Below are 22,464 nucleotides of genomic sequence, written 5' to 3' on the forward strand. Positions count from 1 at the left end.
GAATATATGGATGGTTGGAGAGACAGATAGATAGATAGATGGAAAAAAGTTGTCAACACTTGCAAAAAGTATCCAAAAATGAGTAGATATGCAAATCTTTCTGAAACTTGGGGTGAATGATGCCATGGTTATTTTGTGTCGTCGTATACAAAATCAAGCAGATCGCTCCTGTAGTTTCTTTTTTAAAAATTCCAAAAAATTGATGGATGAGTGCAATGTTCTGAAACTGGATGGGCTAACAGAGGTAAATGTGTTCTCTAATCGTAGCAAGTTTCATGCCGATAGCTCTGGGATATACATTGCCTCAGACCATTTACAAAGTCTCGCCCTTCGAAATGGCTCTGGCTTCAAATGGACAAATAGCAGTGCTTCCTTTTTCCCACCACAAAGGAGGCCCCGCCCACCTCTGACATCACAGGGAGTCCCCAGCCAACGAAAGCTCAGATCCTAGTTTCATCATTTCTGAGCCAATCAGGGGAGGGAGTAGGACTTTTGAACGGCTGTCAATGGGGTTAAATGTCTTGCACTGGATTGCGTGGTTTTGTCCGATTCCTTTAGAGCGCAGACTCTGTATCAGACATCCTTTCAGGCCGGAGAGTAAATTAACCCCTGTTATTTGCCTTCAAACCCAGTCTACGTTTCTTCTAGCCATCAAAGTAGCACCGTGTGTCAGGTGATGGCTCCATTCGCTCCTGCTGATTTCAGCAACACCAATGCTGTGCCATCCTCACCTGGAACCAAAGACCTGGATGCTCCTTAACTATGGTTTTTAAGCATGTGCAATCGAGAAAATAAATGTTTCAAAAGCCACTACAAAACTGGGGGATGTCGGTGTTTTGTTTCTAAAGTGTATTTAACGTATAGTTAGTAAAAATTTCATTACTATAAATGAGAGTAATGAATTTCATCACTTTTTTCGCCAAGTAATTGAGCAAGTGGGGAGACTTTGGGGGTTCATTTCGCCCTCATTTTTAGAGCTATTGTGATGAAGCTTGCTATAATTGAACCACACATCTTCCACGGTCAGGCCACCAAATTTCAGAACGTTACACTCATCCATTAATTTTTGGAGAATTTTTGATTTTTTTAAACAAACAATTTAAAAAACCCACTAGAGATATTGACTTGAATTTTATGTACAATGCACACGATAACCAGGACATCAATCCCAGGAAGTTTTAGAAAGATTCACATACCTACTGATTTTGCGGGATTTAAAAAAGTTTATACAAAAACATTTATTCTCCAAAAACCCACAACAGCAGTCCCCTTGAATGTCTGTCTTTATGACACATAATTAACCACATCAACTCAGCACAGATTTATACTATTATTTCCTTATTTGAGTTCTCTTTGCAGGGCATCAATCCCTGGATGATGATGATGATGATTATTAGAAGCACAACAAGACGAGTACACAGCAGACACTCTGCTGGCTGTTGAATTGGATCACACGTTGGGCACTTCCCAGGAGTATTATTATTATTATTATTATTATTATTATTATTATTATTTGAAACACAACAAGATGACTCCACGGCAGACACTCTGCTGGCTGTTGTATTGCATTACACGTTGGACATTTCCCAAGTGTCTAGGACTGTGTGATGTATCGGCGAATAATGCGTGCAGATCCCAGTAAGGTGGCCCTTTGCAGCTGCAGATGGTAATCTTGTCAGCGCCGATTGTGTTTAAGTGCAGGCCAAGGTCTTGAGGCACTGCACCCAGTGTGCCAATCACCACTGAGACCCTCTTGATTGGCTTGTGCCAGAGTCTTTGCAGTTCGATTTTTAAATCCTCATATCGTGTCAGCTTTTCCAGTTATTTCTCTGGCCCAACTTACCTATCCGAACGTATCTCAGCCTATCAGCCCACCAGGAACCTAAGATCTTCTGGGGAGGGGGCCCTGCTCTCTATCCCGCCTGCTTCACAGGTGCGGCTGGCGGGGACGAGAGACAGGGCCTTTTCTGTGGTGGCCCCTCGGCTATGGAGCGCCCTCCCCATGGAGGTAAGATCAGCCCCCTCATTGATGGTTTTCCGGAAAAGACTAAAAACCTGGATGTTCGAGCAGGCGTTCGGTTAACTCAGTGCAATAAGTGTAATGATTGAAGGACTGGCAATTTGGACGACGAAACTGGATCGCGATTTTAGTCAAGAGATGAATTGGATTGTTTATTGATATATGTATTGTGGATCGTGTTTTTATGCTTTTAAACTGTATACTGTTGTTTGTTATAAGTTGTTGTAAACCGTGTTGAGTCGCCGGCTAGGCTGAGAAACAGCGGTATACAAGTATAGCAAATAAATAAATAAATAAATAAATAAATAAATAAATCCTGCTGTCATCTGAGATTGCAACATCGAAGATCCATACTTTGTTTTTTAACACGATTATGAGGTCAGGAGTGTTGTGCTCCAGAACTCTGTCTGTCTGAATCCAGAAGTCTCAGAGGCGTTTGGCGTGTTCATTTTCTGTAACTTTTTCCGGCTTGTGATCCCACCAGTTCTTTGTCGCAGGCAGATGGTGTTTGTGGCACAAGTTCCAATTAATCACCTGAGCAAGGGTGTTGTGCCTCTGCTTGGAGTCTGTCCGCGATCTTCTTGCAGCAGCTGAGGGTGGGATCTATTGTCTTGTCTGCTTCCTTGCAGAGTCTACATTTGGGATCTGTGGTGGATTTTCAATTCTGGCTTGGATGGCCTTGGTTCGAATGGTTTGTTCTTGGGCTGCCAGAATCAGGCCCTCCTTCGTCTCCTTTTTCAGAGTTCCATTTGTGAGCCACAGTCATGTTTTTTCTTTGTCAATTTGGCTCTCAATTTCTGCCAGAAACTATCCATGGAGAGCCTTCTTTTGCCAGTTTTCTCTTCTGCTCTGGATTGTGTTTTTACGGTAATTGCTCTTTATCTTTTGCACTTGAAGCAGTTTAATTATTATTATTATTATTATTATTATTAGACTGACTCTAAATGGCTGGCGGCTGAAGCCCTCATTGGGCTTTCTCATGCTGAGCACTGCATTCTGGGAAATATAGTTTAGGGCAGGGATTTAAATGTAGTTTAGGGCAGGGATTTTTGCATTCTCTGCCATAGGGGGCCTTCACCTTCCCAAACTACATTTCCCAGAATGCCGTGTTCTCAGTCTCCCGCCCAGCTGCCCTTCCTTATGGCAACCAGCAAGCATCTTGAGTCTCTTTGGCTTTGCCAATGTTGCTTCATGCTTATACTGAAAATTAAACTGACTTTGGGAGTCATTCGAAGGTTACAGAATCTTAACAAAAATTATTGTTGTTTCGATTCTTCAATTTTTCTCTCCCTTTTCCTGCATGTTTCTAATATCGATTCGTATGCACGAATTTAACGAATTTCATACGACTTACGAGGAGTAACGCTATTTTTGCACAGGCCTAATAGTTTTCAATAACATTCTTACTTCTTCCTATTACTTCTCCGAACGTATTGTCCCCTATGAACCATCAAGATTATTAAGATTGTCTGGAGAGGCCCTGCTCTCGGTCCCACCGGCCTCGCAAGCGCGTCTGGTGGGGACGAGGGACAGGGCCTTCTCGGTGGTGGCCCCTCGACTCTGGAACTCTTTCCCACTGGAAATCAGAGCCGCCCCGTCTATCCTGACATTTAGGAAACAGGTGAAGACGTGGTTATGGAGACAGGCATTCGACGAGTGAGCCAACATCCTGAGATATGGATGGAGGAGGATGAACAACGATTTTAGTGTGACGACTGACCATTGTAGTTATTGAATGTAATTGCTGTTTTAATGTTTTACTGTAATATGAATTATGATGTTTTATTGACTGTATGTGATATTATGGTTGGAAACCGGTCTGAGTCCCTCAAGAGAGGTGAGAAGGTCGGTATACAAAACTTTTAAATAAATAATAAATAATATTGTAAACGTAAACGCGTTCTAAATGTCCGAAAGCCACCCTAGAAGCCATCTTGGTATGATGAATCCAATGCCAAGGGCGATAAAAAGGAGGAGAAAAAAAGAAATGCCCGGATATAATTTATAACCGTTGTTTTTTATTATTTCTTTGCATTTGGCAACAGAATCTGTAGAAACGAGAAGAGTTAATTTCCGGTTCTGCAGCAGCAACGTTGGGATGATTAAAAAGGAAAACCGAAAGAAAAAAACCCACAACGACCCCCCGAAAACCGTTTTTAAAACACGACCGGAAGAACCAGGGACGGACGCACAAAAGGAGAACGACTAGCAGCTGCCGCCCGAAAAAAGACTTGCCCCTGGGCTACTGATACAGCAACCCGCCGCAAAAGCCGGCCACACTGGACCTCAGCCGTGATTTGTGCTGTTCGTACGAGGGGGGAGGAAAAGGGGAAGGGGACGCGGGTGGGATCCGTGCCCAAAACACGTTTGTTGTCTTTCGTCATCGGGGCAGTTTCAGGCAGTACAATGCAAACCGTCAGCGGTCACTCGTGGCTGGCTGCCAGAGATGACCGTAGCAGGAAGAGGAAGGCAGTCTCCCCGAAAGAAAGGAAGGAAGGAAGGAAGGAAGGAAGGAAGGAAGGAAGGAAGGAAGGAGAGAAGAGCTGCCTGGGACCCCTCCCCGGATTCCGGGCAGAAAGGCAAGAGGAAGAGGAAGCGGAGGGGCCCCGAATTAGGCACCGAAGAGGCATGTGCTTGGAGGGCCCGGAAGTGGCCCTTTGTCTCTCTCTCTCCCCAGAAGAAGGTCCTTCTCGTTGGCAAGCGAGCCCCTCCCGCTCTGGAAGGCCACATTTGGCAGTTGGCAGGCCTTGGTCAACAACAAGGGGCTCGAGGGATGTGCTTTCGGCCGGCAAGAGGTGTGCGCAAGAAGGCCGAGCCGGGCTCGAGGTGGCCCTTCTCTGTAACGGCTGGTTGAGAACGGATCTGTCGTCTTAGGGTTGTTTGGCCAGCTTCGTCCATACAAGGTGCCCGTTCCTCGGACACATCGTTCGGCACGGACGGAGAAAGGAAGGGCCGCCCACCGCCCCCTCCGCTCCCACGGCTCGTTCTCCCTCCAAATGCACTGCTGGTGGGAGAAGCAGGCCTGGCTTTTGTGGGAGGGGCGGCAGGGACCCCCCCCTCTCCCTCGGACCACAGGAACGGCAGGCATCCCTCCGCCCGCCCGCCCATCCGCCTAGAAGACGTAGATCTTGTCCCGCTGGACGGAATCCAGGTCGTCATCCAGAGTCAGCAAAACCTAGGAACAGAGATAAAGGTCCTTTGATTCCATTTACAGTGAGACAGAGAAATAATAATAATAATAATAATAATAATAATAATAATACTTTATTTGTACCCTGCTACCATCTCCCCAAGGGACTCGGTGCAGCTTACATGAGGCCGAGCCCAAAATTATTTATATTTATTTGCAGCTTTTATATTCCGCCCTTCTCACCCCGCAGGGGACTCAGGGCGGATCACAGTGTACACGTATATGGCAAACATTCAATACCAATTTTTGACATACAAACATATACAGACATATGCAGAGGCTATTTCACTTTTTCTGGCCGCCAAGGGAGCTGTCGCTTTCATCGTCCATCTGCAACGCTGATGAAGCACTTCCGCATTCCCCGCATGCTTCCCTGCTGGCGTCTTCTTTATGGCCTCATAAATTACTTAATTTAGCCTCCCCACACTTTAAGGTGGTACCTAATTTTCCTACTTGACAGATGCAACTGTCTTTCGGGTTACAAAGGTCGACAACAGGCTACACACAATTGGTTGGAAACCCACTCCAACCCGGGCTGGCTTCGAACTCATGACCTTTTGGTCAGAGTGATCTTAATGCAGCTGACACTCAGCCAGCTGCGCCACAAACCCGGTGCAACAATACAAGCAGTTTAAAAACAACGAAACAATGAAACAATAACAACAAACATTATCAAATAGGACAACACACTTTAAAAACTATGGGTAGGCCAAATGTAATTAAAATTAAAACAATGCTGGACATGGGCGAGGGAAGGGATAGAAAGCAAGCACACACACACAGACCATATATAGTTACCAGGGCTGTGCATTTTTTTCGTTAGTTGTCGTAAGTTGGATCAAATTTGTTAAATTCGTACTGACAACACAATATCCAACACGTGCCAAAAACCTAAGAATCAAAAGTCACCCAATATTTTTTCGTTTGCATTTTGCAAACCTGGGAAGCCTCCCAAAGTCAGGGCAAGGAAGCAAAACAAAGCCAAAAAGGCTGCCTGGTATATAAACCCAATTTTCCTAAATTCCAACAGACCTCACAACTTCTGAGGATGCCTGCCATAGATACAAGCAAAACATCAGGAGAGAATGCTTCCAGAACATGGCCAGGGAGCCCGAAAAACCTATAACAGTGGTTCTCAACCTGTGGGTCCCCAGGTGTTTTGGCCTAAAACTCCCAGAAATCCCAGCCAGTTTACCAGCTGTTAGGATTTCTGGGAGTTGAAGGCCAAAAACATCTGGGGTCCCCAGGTTGAGAACCACTGGCCTATAACAACCCGCTGCCTTTCCTCTTTAAATGAATGGCCTCAGGCTCTCGCCATGAGGACAGGGAAGCAGTAGGGAGAAAGCAGAGTTCGCTGGGAAAGAGGCAGAGAAAGCACAGGATTCTGGGAAATGTAGTTTGAGAAGGCATGGAGCCCTATGCCAGGGAATCCAAAAGGCCCCACAGGGGGCCTCGCCTTCCCAAACTACATTTCCCAGAATCCTGTGCTCTCAGTAGTCTCCTGCCCAGCTGCAAGCAGCCAACACTAGCAATGACCTTTTTGGCTTTGCAGTGTCATATGGTCAGTGTCGATCCATACAATGTTTGAGTTGTCTTACATGGGAGGCTTCCAAATGTTACAGAATCTTAACAAAAATGATTGGTGAGGGTTTCCGTTCTCAAATTCCCTCTTCTTTCCTGCATGTTTGTTATATCGATTCGTATGCACAAATTTAACGAATTTGATATGACTTATGAGGAGCAACGATATCTTTGCACAGCCCTAGTAACTCTGCTTTGTGGGTCCCACGTTGGGAGGCAAATCCAGCGACTAAAATGGACCAAGGGCATGTTTGTGCCGCAGCCACACAACTCACCAGGAAGGAGCCAAACATGGCGATGGACGAGAGGAAGTGCCAGACGTCGTGGTCGTCAAAGAAGTTGAGGAGGACGCACTCCCGGTTGTGCTCCCGGGACTCAGCCGGCGTTTTCTGTGAAGGTCAAGAGGGCAGAGGGCAGCAAGGTAAGGCCACTGCGGTGGGACAATGCAGGACCGAGGCTCTGGAGTGACCACTATGCCTTAGGGTCTCCCTCCCAGGCCTGCTTCTCAAGCACAGCTTTGTCCCCCTTGAGACTGGCTTTTGCACAAACGCTGTGAGTTGTCTTCATTGTTGTCGTTACTAACAAGGGTTGTTATTATTATTATTATTATTGAAGAGTTGGAAGGGACTCCTAAAAACCATCAAGTCCCACCCCCTTTTTCCAGGCAGGAAAAGCACCACCAAAGCACCCCCGACAAATGGCCATCCAGCCTTTGTTTAAAAAGCTTCCAGAGAAGGAGACTTCATCATCATCATCATCATCATCAAGGATTATACTATTATGATGATTATAGAATCCTAGAGTTGGAAGGGACCCCAAAGGCCATCTAGTCCCAACAGAATTACTATTATATTATTATCCATTATTGTCTATTATTATTATTAATATTATTATTGAGTCCTAGAATTGGAAGGCACCCCAAAGGCCATCTAATCCAATGGAATTGCTATTATATTATTGTCTATTATTATTATTGTTATTATTGTTATTATTGTTATTATTATTATTAAATCCTAGAGCTGGAAGGGACCCCAAAGGCCATCTAGTCTAACAGAATTACTATTATATTATTATCCATTATTATCATTATTATTATTATTATTATAAAATTCTAGAGCTGGAAGGGACACCAAAGGCCATCTAGTCTAACAGAATTACTATTATATTTTTATCCATTATTATTATCATTATTATTATTATTATTATTAAATCCTAGAGCTGGAAGGGACCCCAAAGGCCATCTAGTCTAACAGAATTACTATTATATTATTATCCATTATTATCATCATTATTATTATTATTATAAAATTCTAGAGCTGGAAGGGACCCCAAAGGCCATCTAGTCTAACAGAATTACTATTATATTATTATCCATTATTATCATTATTATTATTATTATTATTATAAAATTCTAGAGCTGGAAGGGACCCCAAAGGCCATCTAATCCAACAGTTACTATTATATTATTTATCCATTATTGTCTATTATTATAATTATTAAATCCTAGAGCTGGAAGGGACCCCAAAGGTCATCTAATCCAACATAATTGCTATTATATTATTGTCTATTATTATTATTGTTATTATTGTTATTATTGTTATTATTATTATTAAATCCTAGAGCTGGAAGGGACCCCAAAGGCCATCTAGTCTAACAGAATTACTATTATATTATTATCCATTATTATCATTATTATTATTATTATTATAAAATTCTAGAGCTGGAAGGGACACCAAAGGCCATCTAGTCTAACAGAATTACTATTATATTTTTATCCATTATTATTATCATTATTATTATTATTATTATTAAATCCTAGAGCTGGAAGGGACCCCAAAGGCCATCTAGTCTAACAGAATTACTATTATATTATTATCCATTATTATCATCATTATTATTATTATTATAAAATTCTAGAGCTGGAAGGGACCCCAAAGGCCATCTAGTCTAACAGAATTACTATTATATTATTATCCATTATTATCATTATTATTATTATTATTATTATAAAATTCTAGAGCTGGAAGGGACCCCAAAGGCCATCTAATCCAACAGTTACTATTATATTATTTATCCATTATTGTCTATTATTATAATTATTAAATCCTAGAGCTGGAAGGGACCCCAAAGGTCATCTAATCCAACATAATTGCTATTATATTATTGTCTATTATTATTGTTGTTGTTGTTGATGTTATTGTTGTTGTTATTATTATTATTATAAAATCCTAGAGTTGGAAGGGACCCCAAAGGCCATCTAGTCCAACAGAATTACTGTTATATTATTATCCATTACTATCTATTATTATTATTATTATTATTATTATTATTATTATTATTATTTGAAACACAACAAGATGAGTCCGCAGCAGACAAGATCACTCTGCTGGCTGTTGTATTGGATCACACACCGAACACTTCCCAAGTGTCTAGGACTGTGTGATGTATCTGCTGTATTATTATTATTATTATTATTATTATTATTATTATTATAGAATCCTAGAGTTGGAAGGGACCCCAAAGGCCATCTAGTCCAATGGAATTACTATTATATTATTATCCATTATTGTCTATTATTATAATTATAATTATTATTATAGAATCCTAGAGTTAGACAAGACCCCAAGGGCCTTCCTGCCAGACAGGAAGATGGAATTACTGTTATACTATTATCCAATTATTATTATTATTATTATTATTATTATTATTATTATTATTATTATTCTAGAATCTTAAAGTTAGACGAGACCCCAAGCACCTTCCTGCCAGACAGGAAGATGGAATTACTATTATACTATTATCCATTTATTACTACTACTACTACTACTACTACTACTACTACTACTACTACTATTGTATTGTTATTATAGAATCCTAGAGTTAGAAGAGACCCCAAGGGTCATCCGGTCCCACCCCCCTCTGCCAGACAGGAAGATGGAATTATTATTATATTATTATCCATCACTGTCTATTATTGTTATTGAATCCTAGAGTTGGAAAAGACCCCAAGGGCCACCTTTCTGCCATTATGCAGGCAAAGAACCATCAAAGCACCATTGAAGCCTTCCCAACAGATGTCCATCCAGTCTCTGCTTCAATGTTTCCAATGGACTCTGAGGAAGAGAGTCCCACTGTTGGGCAGCTCTTCTTCTCCCCCATTCAGGTGGACTCTCCTTCTGTGGGATGGGAAGCCATGTCCCGGGATGGAGTGGGGCCAGGGCTCACCTGCCAGGTGCTGAGTCCCTGGAAGAAGAAGTAGAGGGCAAAGCCCCAGACGACCGACGTGCAGACGATGCAGAGCAGGGAGATCAGCTTGAGCCGCTCGCCGCTCCGGAGCTGCAGGCAAAGAGAGAGTCAACCACCTCGGATGCATGCTTCTCCCTGCCTGCTTGTGGTGACCCCCAAATCCCATTTGCATGCCTCTTCCCCCATGGCGAATGGACACGACTAAAGGCCACTCTCCATCTCTCTCTTGGGTCAAGCGGCCAGATACTATTGCCCGAGGGAAGGGAGGGAGGAAACCCCCTGAATTGCCCTGGGGTGTCCTTTGCTCCTGTCAGGCTGCGGCACCCACCTTCATGATGATGTAGAAGGCGAAGTAGAGGAGCAGGTTGCAGATGCCGATGGCCAGCAGGTAGGAAGCAAAGTCGTTGGGGTGCATGATGAGGCCGTACGCAGCGCTGCAAGGAGGAGGCATCTCCATAGGATTAGTATTACTCCCTCTAAAGCAGTGGCTCTCAACCTTTCCAACACCATGACCCCTAAATATGCTTCCTCGTGTTGTGGTGACCCCCAACCATAAAATTATTTTCGTTGCTCCTTTATAACTGTAATTTTTCTACTGTTACAAATCATAATGTAAATATCTGATATGCAGGGTGTGTTTTCATTGTTACAAATTCAACATAATTAGCGCATCATGATTAATCAGAAAAATATGTTTGGGGGAGTATGGAAAACAGATGATGGGATTTGCAGTCCCTTCAACCGATTCAGTTGACTTCCACAGACCACTGAGACCTCCACTCAGAACTCCCATGTCAAACAAAAAATACTGGAGGCGTTTGGGAGGAACTGAGAGTGATTTAGGGGAGACGTAGGGGACCTCTCTTCACACACTCGCCCGCGCTTTGTCTCTCCAAAGTCTTTCTCACACACATAAACATTCTTTCTCTATACCAGGCCTGGGCCAACTTAGGCCCTCCAGGTGTTTTGGACTTCAACTCCCACAATTCCTAACAGCCTCAGACCCCCAGAAAATGGCCCAGTGACCCCCCTGGGGGGTCGCAACCCCCAGGTTGAGAACCACTCCTCTAAAGGCTATCCAGTCCCAGTCCCTCCTGCCATTACGCAAGGAAATCACAATCAAAGCATTCCCAACAGATGACCATCCAAAGAAGGAGACACCATCAACATCATCATCACTGCTCATGGGATTGTTATTATTATATTACTATTATTGAATGCTAGAGTTGGAAGAGACCCTAAGGGCCATCCAGTCCAACCCCCTTCTGCTAGGCTTAAAAAGCACAATCAAAGCCCTCCCGACAGGTGGCCATCCAGCTTCAATAATATTAAGAAAAACAGAGTTGGAAGGAACCTCCAAAGGCCACCCAGTACACCCCCTTCTGACATGTAGGAAATGCACCATCAAAGCCTTCCTGACAGATGGCCATCCAGCCTCTGTTTAAAAAGCTTCCAGAGAAGGAGACTTCATCACCATTATCTACAACAACATATTATTATTATTATTATTGAATCCTAGAGTTGGAAGAGACCCCAAAGGCCATCCAGTCCCACCCCATTCTGCCAGGCAGGAAGATAGAATTACTATTATATTATTATTCATTATTGTCAATAATAATAATAATAATTATTATTATTCATAGAGTTGGAAGGGATCCCAAAGGCCATCCAGTCCAGTCCCCTTCTGCCAGGCAGAAAGATGGAATTACTATTATAATATTATCTATTACTATCCATTATATTATTATTATTATTGAATCCTAGAGATGGAAGGGACCCCCCCAAGGGCCATCCAGTCCACCCCCCCTCTCTTCCAAGACACAATCCGATCTCTCCTGACAGATGGCCATCCTCCCACTTGGTTTTACTCACAGGGACCAGTTGATAATGTTGCCCATCACCAGGAGCACCATCCGATCCTGCGGAGGAAAGGAGAAAGAGATCCTTTGTCCAACTGACCGCAGGAGAGGGATATTCCTATGGATATCTCGAGAAGGAGAGAGGGCTTTGCATTTCTAACGCACAGTGTTAAGCAACAGGGGATCCGGTCTCGAGGGGGGAAACCTTGGGAGGAATCTCACTAAATTGGATTATCTCTGAGGACAGACCCGGGAGAAGGAGAAGAAGAAGAAGCAATGGGCCTACTCACCACATACATGGGCCCGCTGCACTGGCGGATGCAGTCGGTGTAAAGGACGTGCAGAATCCTGCGCAGGATGCCAGAGTCTGCGTAGGAAAGAGAGATGATGTCGGGATTGAGGAATGGCCGGGAAGAAGGGTCCATTATTATTATTATTATTATTATAATTATAAAGTTTATTAAACTGCAAAAACTTTTGTTTGTGTGGGAGGGACATCCTGCAGTACATTATATGATATTATTGTATTATAATTATATTACTACATTATAATTGTATTATACTATTATAATTATATATTATAAATATATATTATTATACTATATTAGGTTATGTTATATTATATTATATTAATTGTATTATATTATAATTATATTACTACATTATAATTGTATTATACTATTATAATTAAATATTAGAAATATATATTATTATATTATGTTGTTATATTATATGATAATTGTATTATACTTATATTACTACATTATAATTGTATTATACTATTCTAATTATATATTAGATATATATATTATTATATTATGTTATACTATTTATAATTGTATTATATTATTATAATAGATTTGTGTGGGAGGGACACCCTGCAGCACATTATATGATATTACTGTATTATAATTATATTACTACCTTATAATTGTATTACACTATTATAATTATATATTAGAAATATATATTATTATATTATATTATAATTGTATTGTATTATTATAATAGATTTGTGTGAGAGGGACATCCTGCAGCACATTATATGATATTACTGTATTATAATTATATATTAGAAATATATATTATTATATTATATTATAATTGTATTGTATTATTATAATAGATTTGTGTGGGAGAGACATCCTGCAGCACATTATATGATATTGTTGTATTATAATTATATTACTACATTAGAATTGTATTATACTCTTATAATTATATATATATATATATATATATATATAATGTTATATTATATTATGTTATATTATATTATATTATTATAATAGATTTGTGTGGGAGGGACATCCTGCAGGACATTATATGATATTATTGTATTATAATTATATTACTGCATTATAATTGTATTATACTATTATAATTATATATTATATATTTATTATTATACTATATTAGGTTATGTTATATTATAACTGCATTATATTATTAAATATATAATTAAATATTATATTATTTATAATATATTAATTATATTATTAATATATTTACTATAATTATATATTATTATATTATTGTAGTATATATCACTATGACATATCCTGCTAGAGTTTTTCAATGAATCTCGCATTGAGCCTCAACACATTCAACGTGGTGGCAGCTACAAAAACAAAGTTTCTGGAGTAGAGCAACTACTTTCAAAGGAAGGGGCACACAATGAAAGAGGAAATAACCTTTCCAAACCAGGAACAGGAAGATAAGAACCTGAGTGCTCCCATTTAGTGTCCACTGGGAGCCCCCCAAACTCACCCAGCTTCCAGCGGCCCATGTAATAGAGCTGGGTGCTGAGCAGCAACGTGGAGACGATGTGGATGACCGAGAAGACGATCCAGAAGGCCATGTTGCCCTTCCCAAAGACCTGGAAGGAGGTGAAATCAGAAGCATGACGAGACCCCAGACCCATTCCCAACCTCTCCCACCCTCCTTATGGGAATGGCTGTGTGTGCCAAGGGGTCTCTTTGCCCAAACCGTACCTCCTGGGCACATGAAAATCCCAGCAGAGCAAGAAAAGGGGGAAGGATGATGATAGGGAAGAGGGCACAAGTGGAAAGGGGAGCCACACAAAGCAAGGGGCTTCTATCTATCTATCTATCTATCTATCTATCTATCTATCTATCTATCTATCTATCCTATCTATCTATCTATCTATCCTATCTATCTATCTATCTATCTATCTATCTATCGTATCTCTATCTATCTATCTATCTATCTATCTATCTATCTATCTATCTATCTATCTATCTATCTATCTATCTATCGTATCTCTATCTATCTATCTATCTATCGTATCTCTATCTATCTATCCTATCTATCTATCTATCTATCTATCTATCTATCTATCGTATCTCTATCTATCTATCTATCTATTGTATCTCTATCTATCTATCTATCTATCGTATCTATCTATCTATCGTATCTATCGTATCTATCTATCATTACTCTGTTGCTTTATTTGTACACCCCTTTCCCTAAACATTGTGGACTCAGAGTAAGTTACAAGATGACAATACTATTATTACTATTACTAGTCATCCCCTGCCATGCGTTGCTGTGGCCCACATGGTGGTTCTGTGTGGGAGGTTTGGCCCAATTCTATCATTGGTGGGATTCAGAATACTCTGTGATTGTAGGTGAACTATAAATCCCACAACTACAACTCCGAAATGTCAGGATTCTATTTTCCCCAAACTTCACTAGTGTTCACATTTGGGCATATTGAATATTCGTGCCAAGTTTGGTCCAGATCCATCATTGTTTGAGGCCACAGTGATCTCTGGATGGAGGTAAACTACAACTCCAAATACAAAGAACACTGCCCACCAAACCCTTCCAGTTGGTCATGGGAGAACTGTGTGCCAAGTTTGGTTCAATTCCATCGTTGGTGGGATTCAGAATACTCTGTGATTGCAGGTGAACTATAAATCCCACAACTACAACTCCCAAATGTCAGGATTCTATTTTCTCCAAACTCCACCAGTGTTCACATTTGGGCATATTGAGTCTTCGTGTAGAGTTTGGTCCAGATCCATCATTGTTTGAGTCCACAGTGATCTCTGGATTTAGGTGAACTACAACTCCCAAACTCAAGGTCAATGCCCACCAAACCCTTCCAGTATTTTCTGTTGGTCATGGGAGAACTGCGTGCTAAGTTTGGTTCAATTCCATCACTGGTGGAGTTCAGAATGCTCTTTGATTGTAGGTGAACTATAAATCCCAGCAACTACAACTCCCAAATGACAAAATCAATTTTTTGAGTGAAGGGCATACATTGGGTTGTTAGATGCCTTATGTCCAAATTTGATGTCAATTTGACCAGTGGTTTTTGAGTTCTGTTTATCCCACAAACGAATATTACCTTTATATTTATATAGATTACTACTACTATCATCATCATCATCATCATCATCATCATCATCACCATCTGTTCCTTTATGCTTATCTGTCCCTAAACATTGCATTCAGTGTTAGTTCAGGCCATGGTGGTGTCTGAGATTATCTCAGACTGATACCAGAAGATACCTGTCCCAACTTATCTCCCCTTATGAACTACCGAGGACCTTAAGATCATCTGGGGAGGCCCTGCTCTCGATCCCACCTTCGTCACAAGTACGTTTGGCGGGGACGAGAGACAGGGCCTTCTCAGTGGTGGCCCTTCGGCTATGGAACACCCTCCCTAAGGACATCAGATCTGCTCCCTCCCTCTTGACATTTCGGAGGCAAGTTAGAACATGGCTGTTCGAGCAAGCGTTTACAAATGCAGAGTAGCTAATATAGGAAATCGAATGACCCGACAATGGCATTGGACAATGCTTGAGAAAAATGAGATGCTGATGATGTTGTTTTATTGCTCTTGTGATGTTTTATACTGTTTCAATGTTTTAATCTATATCAGCGTTTCTCAACCTGGGGGTTGGGAGGGGTTAGAGGGGTCACCAAAAACCATCAGAAAACACAGTATTTTTTGTTGGTCATGGGGGTTCTGTGTGGGAAGTCTGGCCCAATTCTATCATTGGTGGGGTTCAGAATATTATTTGATTGGAGGTGAACTATACATCCCAGCAACTACAACTCCCAAATGTCAAGGTCTATTTCCCCCAAACTCTACTAGTGTTCACATGTGGGCATATTGAGTATTTGTGCCAAGTTTGGTCCAGATACATCATTGTTTGAGTCCACAGGGCTCTCTGGGTGTAGGTGAACAACAACTCCCAAACTCAAGGTCAATGCCCACCAAACCCTTCCAGTATTTTATCTTGTTCATGGGGGAACTGTGTGCCAAGTTTGGTTCAATTCCATCATTGGTGGAGTCCAAAATGCGCTTTGATTGTAGGTGAACTATAAATCCCAGCAACTACAACTCCCAAATAACAAAATCAATCCCCCCCAAGAATGCAAATTTGGGCATATCAGGTATGTGTGCCAAATTTGGTCCAGTGAATGAAAATACATCTTGCATATCAGATATTCATATGATGATACATAACAGTTGCAAAATAACAGTTATGAAGTAGCAATGGAAATAATTTTATCGTTGGGGGTCACCACAACATGAGGAACTGTATTCAGGGGTCGTAGAATTAGGAAGGCTGAGAAACACTGATCTATACTATGTTTTTATGTGTACTGATTTGTTGGAAACCGCCTTGAGTCGCCGATGGGCTGAGAAAGGCGGTGTACAAATACAGCAAATAAATAAATAAATAAATTACTGTTAATGGGGATTTGGGGTGGGGCCTGAGATTTTAAGTCCTGAAACGGAGCAGTCTGTGTCTCCAGCTAGTCAAGGCCACATTCCAGAGGATGCAGCGGAGCCGATATGTAGGGCAAGGAAGGAGTTCAGAGGCAGAAACTCCAGGAGTCGAGAATAAGAAGCTTCAAGATAATGGTAATGAGTTTGTTGATACGAGGCCTAGTTTTAATAGACTTAGAGAAGATATTATTATTATTATTATTATTATTTTACTGACACAAAAACACAGTATGTCACAGCAAAAGAGATCTATATGCTGGATTTCGTATTACAAAATCACAAGTTGAACACTTCCCATTATTATTATTATTACTATTATTACTATTATTATTATTAGATGTACCCACCACACATTGCTGTGGCCAACCCCTCCCTCTTTCTCTCCTCTCTCCCTTCCTTCCCTTTTCCTCCTTCCTTCCTTCCTTTCTCTCCTTCCTTCCTTCTCTTCTTACCTATCTCTATGTAATCTATCTATCTGGGAGTTGCAGTCCAGGAATAGGAAATGGGAAATATGCAGGGATTGGGATGCTCTCAAAGAAATCAAAGGAGAAGAAAGTTTGCAGCTTGGAAGCAGTGCATTTGGATCCTCCTCTTCTCCTAAAGGGCCTGGCCTAGGGGATGCTGGGAGCTGTAGTCCAGAAGAGAGCGTGGATATGCTATTGTGTGTTTTTTTTATAATAGGGAGTCGTTTTTGTGCATGCGCTGTAATGTCTTTTTGCTTTTTTCGATTTTAAGTCTCTTCTGCTGTGTTTTTCTGAGTGATGGTCACTCGTTGGCCTGAGAGGTGTCTTGTGTCCAAATTCAGTGTCAATTTGTCCTGTGGTTTTTGAGTTATGTTAATCCCACAAACTAACATTACATTTTTATTTATATAGATGATGATGATTATTATTATTATCTGCACCCCTTTCCCCCAATGACAAGACTCTGTGTGGCTGACAAGACAAAAACACTAGGTAAAAAAGGCATGACTTTAAAACCATATGGAACGGTCCTGATAAGACCAACACCCCAGCAGAGTGATTGGACTTTGGTGTAATGAATGTGAATTTGGGAAGGGCTCGCTCACCACGCCGACGACAGAGAAGAAGATGACGATGGCGAGGCAGGCGTAGGCGCTGTAGGCGCTGGCGTTGATGTCCGGGTGCCGCTTCTGGTAGAGCTTCAGCATGCAGAGCCCGGCAATCATGTACATGAAGGAGGTGTCTGACAGAAGAAGAAGAAAGGCAGCAGGCCATGAGGACAGACTCAAGATCATCATCATCATCATCATCATCATCATCATCATGAAAAGGGACTATTATTATTATTATTATTATTATTATTATTATTATTGAATCCTAGAGTTAGAATGGACCTTGCAGTGTGAGAAGGGCAGAATATAAATACTGTAAATAAATAAATAAATAAAAAGATCATCACCAGCATCATCATGAAAAGGGACTACTACTACTACTACTACTACTACATCCTAGTTAGAAGGACCCTACGGTGTGAGAAGGGCAGAATATAAATACTGTAAATAAATAAATAAATAAATAAATAAAAGCCATGTGGTCCAACCCCCTTCAGCCATTATGAAGATGACCATCCAAAGGAGGAGACACCATCACTGTCATTATTCACAGGGATTATTATTATTGATTCATAAAGTTGGAAGAGACCGCATGAGCCATCTAGTCCAACCCCATTCTGTCTTCATGCAGGAAAAGCACATTCAAAACATCCCCAGCCACCCACCTCAATAATAATAATAATAATAATAATAATAATAATAATAATAATCTATATAAATAAAAATATAATGTTTGTTTGTGGAATTAACTCAAAAGCTACTAGACGAATTGACACCAAATTTGGACACAAGACACCTCTCAGTCCAACAAGTGACCGTCACTCATAAAAACATTGAAAAACACAGCAAAAGAGACTTTAAAAGCACCCCCCCCCAAATACATTAAAACACATTCTCAAAACCACACATATACACAAACTCACATACACAAATATATACACACATATATGCATTTATACACACACAAAACACATATACACAGAAAGGGGAAGGAAGGAAGGAAGGAGAGAAGGAGGGAGAGAAAGAGGGAAAGAAGGAGGGAGGGAGGGAAGGAAAGAAGGAAAGGAAGGAAGGAAAAGAAGGAAGGAAGGAAGGAGAGAAGGAAATAAAAAAGTGAAAGAAGGAAAGAAAGGGAGGGGGAAGGAAGGAAGGAGAGAAGGGATGAAAGAGAGAAAGAGGGAGGGAGGGAGGGAGGGAGGGAAGGAAGGATGGAACCAAAGAGCAAAGGAAGGGAGGAAAGAAACAGGTAGAGAAGGAAGAAACAAGATGGGAAAAAGGAAGGAAAAAAAAGAGGGAAGGAAAGAGGGAGGGAGGGAAGGAAGGAAGGAAGGAAAGAAAGAAAGGGAGAAAGAGAGAGGGAAGGTTGGCCACAGCAACGTGTGGTGGGTACTAATAATAATAATAATATAGTTTGAAGGGATCCCAAAGGCCATCCAGTCCAATCCCCTCCTTTCTGCCAGGCAGGAAAAACACAATCAAAGTCCTCCTGACAGGCCTCCTGGCCTCTGTTTCAAAGCCTCCAGTGAAGGAAACTACATCTCATCATTAAGAAGGATTACTATTATTATTTCCGCTCGAAACCGCACTCACCGAACTGGAAGTTGGTGTAGTTGGGGCAGACGTGGTAGCAGGCGCTGAGAAGCCCCTCCATCATGAGGGCCGTGCCCATGGCATAGAAGAGGCCAAAGTGTTTGGGGATGCCACATTCCTAGGAAGAGTTAGAGGAAGATCCATCAACAGGGTCTTATTTACCCATATAGATATAAATAAACACACACACACACACACACACAATCTATATCAGGCATGAGGAAACTTTGGCCCTCCAGGTGTTTTGGACTCCAACTGCCACCATTACTAACAGCCGGTAGGTAGAATATAAATAAAGCTATTATTACTATTATTATTATTATTATTATTATTATTATTATTAATAGAAAGGTGAATATATGTTTGTACATAGGCATGTATGGATCTATGTTTGAATGTATTTTCCAAGAGGGCTCCCACACCTGGAGAGCACTGACAGAGGGTGATGGGAGTTGTAGTTCCCCCATTCAATCCAGACAGCCATGTGTATTTCTAATGTTGAGACTCACCACAGCTTGAAGGTCGTTGCGCATCAGCGCCCGGTTGTAGTTGATCTCACGCTGGAGGATGATGAGTAGGAAGAGGAGGCCCAGCAGGATGTAGCCCAGGTTGCTGAGGATGTTGTTGAAGGCGCTGCGAAGAGGAGGAGGAGGAGGAGAGCATGGCTCAAGGTGCCCTTTGAGCAGAGCAGAACCCTCCTCGGACCCCCAGACCCCGTCCCGAGTCCCCTACCTGAGGTTGCCCAGAGGGTGGGCGCACAGGAAGTTGTAGTAGCAAATGTCTTGGTTCCCGGTAACATTCACCACCTGCCAGACAGAAAGGGAAGAGAGGAAGGAAGGAAGGAAGGAAGGAAGGAAGGAAGAGAGGGTGGATGGATAGAGAGAAGGAAGGAAGGAAGGGTGGAAGGAAGGTTGGATGGGTGGATGTATGGATGGTTGGATGGATAGATAGATAGATAGATAGATGGATGGATAGATGTAGAGAAGGAAGGAGGAATGGATGGATGGATGGATGGACAGATGGAAGCATGGATAGGTGGGTTGATGGATGGAAAGAAGAATGCATGGATGGATAGATGGCTCGACAGATGGATGGAAGGAAGGATTGATAGAAGGAAGGATAGATGGAAACATGGATGTGTAGAAGGAAGGAAGAGAGGATGAATAGATGGAGAGAAGGATGGCAGGAAGGAAGGTAAGTTAGGTGAGTGGATGGATGGTTGGATGGATGAAGAGAAGGAAGGACGAAAGGAAGGAGGGACAGTTGGATGGGTGAATAGATGGAGAGAAGGAACAATGGACAGATGGAAGGAAGGATGGATAGATGGAAGTATGATAGGTGAGGATGGATTAATGGAAGCATGGGTGTATGGGTGGAAGGAAGGAATTATGGATAGATGGAGAGAAGGAAGGAAAGGAGAAAGGAAGAAAAGGAAGGAAGGAAGGAAGGAAGGAAGGAAGGAAGGAAGGAAGGAAGGAGAGAAGGAAGGCCAGATGGGGTGAATAGAGGGAAGAAAGGATAGATAGATGGGTAAGTGGATGGAATGGATGGAGGCATGGATAGGTTGATGGATGAACAGAAGAATGGACAGATAAAAGGAAGAATGAATTGGTGAATGGATGGAAGAATGGATGGAAACATGGGTAGATGGGTTGATAGATGAACGGAAGCATGGATGGACAGATGGACAAACAAATGGAAAGAAGGAAGGATAGATAGATAGGTGGATGAATGGATAGATTGAGAGAAGGATGGCAGGAAGGAAGGTAAGGTAGGTGAGTGAGTGGGCAGATGGATGGATGGTTGGATGGATGGAGAGAAGGAAGGATGGAAGGAAGGAAGGACAGTTGGATGGGTGAATAGATGGAGAGAAGGAAGAATGGACAGTTGAATGGAAGGAAGGGTTGATGGATGGAAGCATGATAGGTGAGGATGGATTAATGGAAGCATGGGTGTATGGGTGGAAGGAAGGAATTATGGAGAGGTGGAGAGAAGGAAGGAAAGGAGAAAGGAAGGAAGGAGAGAAGGAAGGACAGATAGGGTGAATAGATGGAAGGAAAGATAGATAGATGGGCAAGTGGATGGAATGGATGGAGGCATGGATAGGTGAGTTGATGGATGAACAGAAGAATGGACGGATAGAAGGAAGAATGGGTGTATAGGTGGAAGGAAGGACTTATGGATAGATGGAGAGAAGGAAGGAAAGGTGAATGGATGGAAGAATGGATAGAAGCATGGGTAGGTGGGTTGATGGATGAATGGAAGCATGGATGGACAGATGGATGGATGAATGGATGGACAAATGGAAGGAAGGAAGGACAGATAGGTGGATGGATGGATAGATGGGAACATGGATAGATGAATAGATGGGTGGACAGATGGAAGGTAGGTAGGTAGGTAGGTAGGAAGGAAGGAAGGAAGGATGAAACATGGATAGGTGGGTTGATGGATGAACAGAACAATGTATGGACAGATGAATGGATAGATGGAAGGAAGGAAAGATGGATAGATGAGTGGATAAAGGGAAAGATGGATAGATGGATGGACAGATGGAATGATAGAAGGAAGGGCAAACATAATCAATGCACAGAACTGGACCAGTAGGGCAACCCCAACTCCCCACTTTCCTCTCCGTTCTGGCAGCAGCAGAGTCTAGTAAATGGGGTGAGACTGACATGTTCTTATTTATCTGCCTCAGGACAGCCTCCCGGCCTCCCTGCCCACCCCTCGAAATGCCCAGGGGCCAGAGGGGCATCTTCCGTTACCGTCTGGTATGTGATGACCAGCTGGATGACCGGCAGAGCGTAGAAGACCGCAATGGTGGCGATGTTCCTGCGAGGGGCAGAATAGGGAAAGGAGGGTGAGAGGAAGGAGGGAGGAAAGGGGTGCCCCTCACCTTCCCCACCCACCCTGCACGCCTCCCCATCCCTTCTCACCAGAAGTAGATCTGGTACTTCTTCCGCAACACTCGCTTGTCTTTGCGAGCCAGGTCTGCCACGTACAAGTATTGCTGGGAGGAGAGACAGGACGGAGAGAGAGATGTGTCAGCTTTGGCTCTCTTTCCTATAGGCTACTTGTCCGGAGCTGCCTCCAAGCCCTGATCTGTAGCTCCTATTATCTTTCTGGTATGAA

At 42.1% G+C, this 22,464-nt stretch overlaps 1 protein-coding gene across 7 annotated transcripts in view; it reads right to left on the reverse strand.

Annotated features, from left to right (window-relative positions):
• Positions 1-4,018: 4,018 nt before the first annotated feature.
• The window catches only part of SIDT2 (SID1 transmembrane family member 2), a 41,588-nt gene continuing 23,142 nt past the window's right edge, over positions 4,019-22,464 (reverse strand). For all 7 annotated transcript variants that reach the window (XM_067470843.1, XM_067470841.1, XM_067470840.1 and 4 more), the window contains 13 exons: positions 22,269-22,342; positions 22,098-22,164; positions 20,065-20,138; positions 19,842-19,965; positions 19,333-19,450; positions 17,737-17,873; positions 13,667-13,775; positions 12,187-12,263; positions 11,910-11,956; positions 10,366-10,471; positions 10,017-10,127; positions 7,067-7,180; positions 4,019-5,195 (listed from right to left, as the gene is read on the reverse strand). In XM_067470843.1, the coding sequence (XP_067326944.1) occupies positions 5,133-5,195; positions 7,067-7,180; positions 10,017-10,127; positions 10,366-10,471; positions 11,910-11,956; positions 12,187-12,263; positions 13,667-13,775; positions 17,737-17,873; positions 19,333-19,450; positions 19,842-19,965; positions 20,065-20,138; positions 22,098-22,164; positions 22,269-22,342 (1,221 nt within the window). In that variant the 3' untranslated portion in view covers positions 4,019-5,132. The remainder of the gene's footprint in view (positions 5,196-7,066; positions 7,181-10,016; positions 10,128-10,365; positions 10,472-11,909; positions 11,957-12,186; positions 12,264-13,666; positions 13,776-17,736; positions 17,874-19,332; positions 19,451-19,841; positions 19,966-20,064; positions 20,139-22,097; positions 22,165-22,268; positions 22,343-22,464) is intronic.

The sequence above is a fragment of the Anolis sagrei genome, chromosome 7 (genome assembly GCF_037176765.1).
Source record: "Anolis sagrei isolate rAnoSag1 chromosome 7, rAnoSag1.mat, whole genome shotgun sequence".
Lineage (NCBI taxonomy): Eukaryota > Metazoa > Chordata > Lepidosauria > Squamata > Dactyloidae > Anolis > Anolis sagrei.